The 3,271-nt window shown below is 53.9% G+C and overlaps 1 protein-coding gene across 1 annotated transcript; it reads left to right on the top strand.

Moving 5' to 3' along the window:
• The first annotated feature begins 500 nt into the window (after nucleotides 1–500).
• Nucleotides 501–1,155, top strand: LOC125506023. Its single transcript, XM_048670908.1, has one exon. The coding sequence runs from the start codon at nucleotides 609–611 to the stop codon at nucleotides 1,149–1,151; it is 543 nt and encodes a 180-aa protein (XP_048526865.1). The 5' UTR covers nucleotides 501–608; the 3' UTR covers nucleotides 1,152–1,155.
• The last annotated feature ends 2,116 nt before the right edge of the window (nucleotides 1,156–3,271 follow it).

Below are 3,271 nucleotides of genomic sequence, written 5' to 3'. Positions count from 1 at the left end.
ATCACCCCCTCATTTTTCCTCTCAAAAATAGCAAGTGCTCAAAAAAAAAAAGCAAGAGATCCGAACCTTTATTCTGTTTTACGTTGATTTCTACCTTTATTCTGGTTATTATGTCACGCCTGCAGATCAACCTACAGCGGACTAACCAATGCAAGTGCAGCTAGCCACTTGCAACGACCAGGTCACCGTGGGGCCCGGCGGCCAAGTGTATGCGTGTGTGTTAAGCCAAGTGTTGGCGTGCGTGTGAAGCCAGCGGTGGCTTACTTGTAACCGAACGACTAGTTGGAGACGGCATCGAAACAGTGAATGAATCACTTTCCCCTCATCACATCTCTCTCGCTCTCACCTACTCCTCTGTTCTTCCTCACCCCGATCCCCTTCTCCTCTCTTCCCAAATCCTCTGGATCGGGGCGTGACAATCTGGTATTCAGAGCCAAAAAAAATTCCCATCGTCGTTGGCCGCCGATCGATCGGTAACATCCACCGGGTCAGGTGCGCGCCGCTCCGGCGAGCCTGCACGAAATCCTACCCGGGGTTCGATCTGATCCCGCGAAACCACGGCACCACCATCCAAACCCTCGGCGCAGACCCGCCGCGTGCTCGATGCCATGTCGGAGACCACGGACAAGTTGCAGAACTTGCTCGAGTCCGTCATCCGCCGTCTCGACGCAAATCAGAAGACCGCCGACGAATGCCACCAGGCGCAGGTCACCTACAACGACCAAGTCTCCGCCGAGGTCAAGCTCCTGTCCAAGCAGATCGACCTCACGCAAGCCGATGTGGACGAGGCCCGCAAGGCTACGCCGATCGTGGATCCCGCGGCGACCGTCTCCGGCGCCGCATCTCCATCGGGCGTCACGGCCACCGCGGACTCCTCCGCGCACCCCCCACCACCACCACCGAGTCGCCCTCCGCCACTGCCCCTCTACACCGACGGTGCAACACAGCTTCCGTTCGCCCGCCTCGTCAACCACGGTCCGCCGCTGCTCAACGCGCGGTCACCGTCGTCCTCGGAGCTCGACCGCCACGACGACCACTACATCAAGCCGCCCAAGCACGATTTCCCGCGGTTCGACAGCGACGCCCCGCGCATCTGGCTGGACCGCTACACAACCTCCTTCGAGCTGTACCGCGTGCCACAACACAACTAGGTCACCACCGCAGCGCTGTACATGGACGGCCTGGTCGCAATGTGGCTCCAGGCCTATCGACAGACGCACCCTGGGGTCAATTGGCAACAATTTAGAGCTGCAGTGCAAGAGGAATTTGGTCCAGAGGAGTTTGAGGTTCAGATGCACAACTTCATTCAGTTAAGGCAGAGATGAAGTGTTTAGGATTATCGCCATCAGTTCGAGACAACCATGTACCATTTGCTCGCTCTAGATCCGACCTTGAGCACCAAATTCTTCATCTCACAGTTTCTGATCGGTCTCAAGGACGAGCTGCGCCTCGGTGTGCGATTACAAGTGTTGGAAATATGCCCTAGAGGCAATAATAAAATGATTATTATATTTCCTTGTTCATGATAATTGTCTATTATTCATACTATAATTGTATTGTCCGGAAATCGTAATACATGTGTGAATACATAGACCATAATGTGTCACTAGTGAGCCTCTAGTTGACTAGCTCGTTGATCAACAGATAGTCATGGTTTCCTGGCTATGGACATGGGGATATCATTGATAACGGGATCACATCATTAGGAGAATGATGTGATGGACAAGACCCAAACCTAAGCATAGCACAAAGATCGTGTAGTTCGTTTGCTGTAGCTTTTCTGGATGTCAAGTATCATTTCCTTAGACCATGAGATTGTGCAACTCCCGGATACCGTAGGAGTGCCTTGGGTGTGCCAAACGTCACAACGTAACTGGGTGACTATAAAGGTACATTACAGGTATCTCCGAAAGTGTCTGTTGGGTTGGCACGAATCGAGACCGGGATTTGTCACTCCGTATGACGGAGAGGTATCTCTGGGCCCACTCGGTAATGCATCATCATAATAGCTCAATGTGATCAAGTGGTTGATCACGGGATCATGCATTACGGCACGAGTAAAGTGACTTGCCGGTAACGAGACTGCACAAGGTATTGGGATACCGACGATCGAGTCTCGGGCAAGTAACGTACCGATTGACAAAGGGAATTGAGTACGGGATTGATTAGGTCCTCGACATCGTGGTTCATCCGATGAGATCATCGAGGAGCATGTGGGAGCCAACATGGGTATCCAGATCCCGCTGTTGGTTATTGACCAAAGAGTCGTCTCGGTCATGTCTGCTTGTCTCCCGAACCTGTAGGGTCTACACACTTAAGGTTCGGTGACGCTAGGGTTGTATAGATATGAGTATGCAGTAATATGAAAGTTGTTCGGAGTCCCGGATGAGATCCTGGACGTCACGAGGAGTTCCGGAATAATCCAGAGGTGAAGAATTATATATGGGAAGTTGTCATACGGTCACCGGAAAGGTTCGGGGGCATATCGGTATTGTACCGGGGCCACCGAAGGGGTTCCGGGGGTCCACTGGGAGGGGCCACCTCTCCCGGAGGGCCTTATGGGCTGTATGAGGAAGGGATCCAGCCCAAAGTGGGCTGGGGAGCCACTCCCCCTAGGGCCCATGCGCCTAGGGTTGGGGGAAACCCTAAGGGGGGGCGCTCCCTTGCTTGGGGGGCAAGCCCCCCTCCCCTTGGCCGCCGCCCTCCTCTAGATCTCATCTAGAGGGGGCCGGCCCCCTTCCTCCTTCCCCTATAAATAGAGGGGTGAGGGGAGGGCTGCAAAGGACATCCAAGGCGCAGCCCCTCCCCTCCCCAACACATCTCCTCCTCCGTCACGAGCTTGGCGAAGCCCTGCCGGAGTACTGCTGCTCCACCACCACCACGCCGTCGTGCTGCTGCTGGAGCCATCTTCCTCAACCTCTCCTTCCCCCTTGCTGGATCAAGAAGGAGGAGACCTCACGCTGACCGTACGTGTGTTGAACGCGGAGGTGCCGTCCGTTCGGCGCTAGGATCTCCGGTGATTTGGATCACGTCGAGTACGACTTCCTCATCCCCGTTCTTTGAACGCTTCCGCGCGTGATCTACAAAGGTATGTAGATGCAATCCGATCACTTGTTGCTAGATGAACTCATAGATGGATCTTGGTGAAACCGTAGGAATTTTTTGTTTTCTGCAACGTTCCCCAACAGTGGCATCATGAGCTAGGTCTATGCGTAGTTCTCCTTGCACGAGTAGAACATAATTTGTTGTGGGCGTAGATGTTGTCAACTTC

Source organism: Triticum urartu, chromosome 5 (genome assembly GCF_003073215.2).
Source record: "Triticum urartu cultivar G1812 chromosome 5, Tu2.1, whole genome shotgun sequence".
Lineage (NCBI taxonomy): Eukaryota > Viridiplantae > Streptophyta > Magnoliopsida > Poales > Poaceae > Triticum > Triticum urartu.
This window is presented reverse-complemented; position numbering and strand designations above follow the sequence as displayed.

Excerpts from the sequence above, each read along its gene's own strand:
- LOC125506023 (XM_048670908.1), top strand. The coding sequence starts at position 609 with ATGTCGGAGACCACGGACAAGTTGCAGAACTTGCTCGAGTCCGTCATC.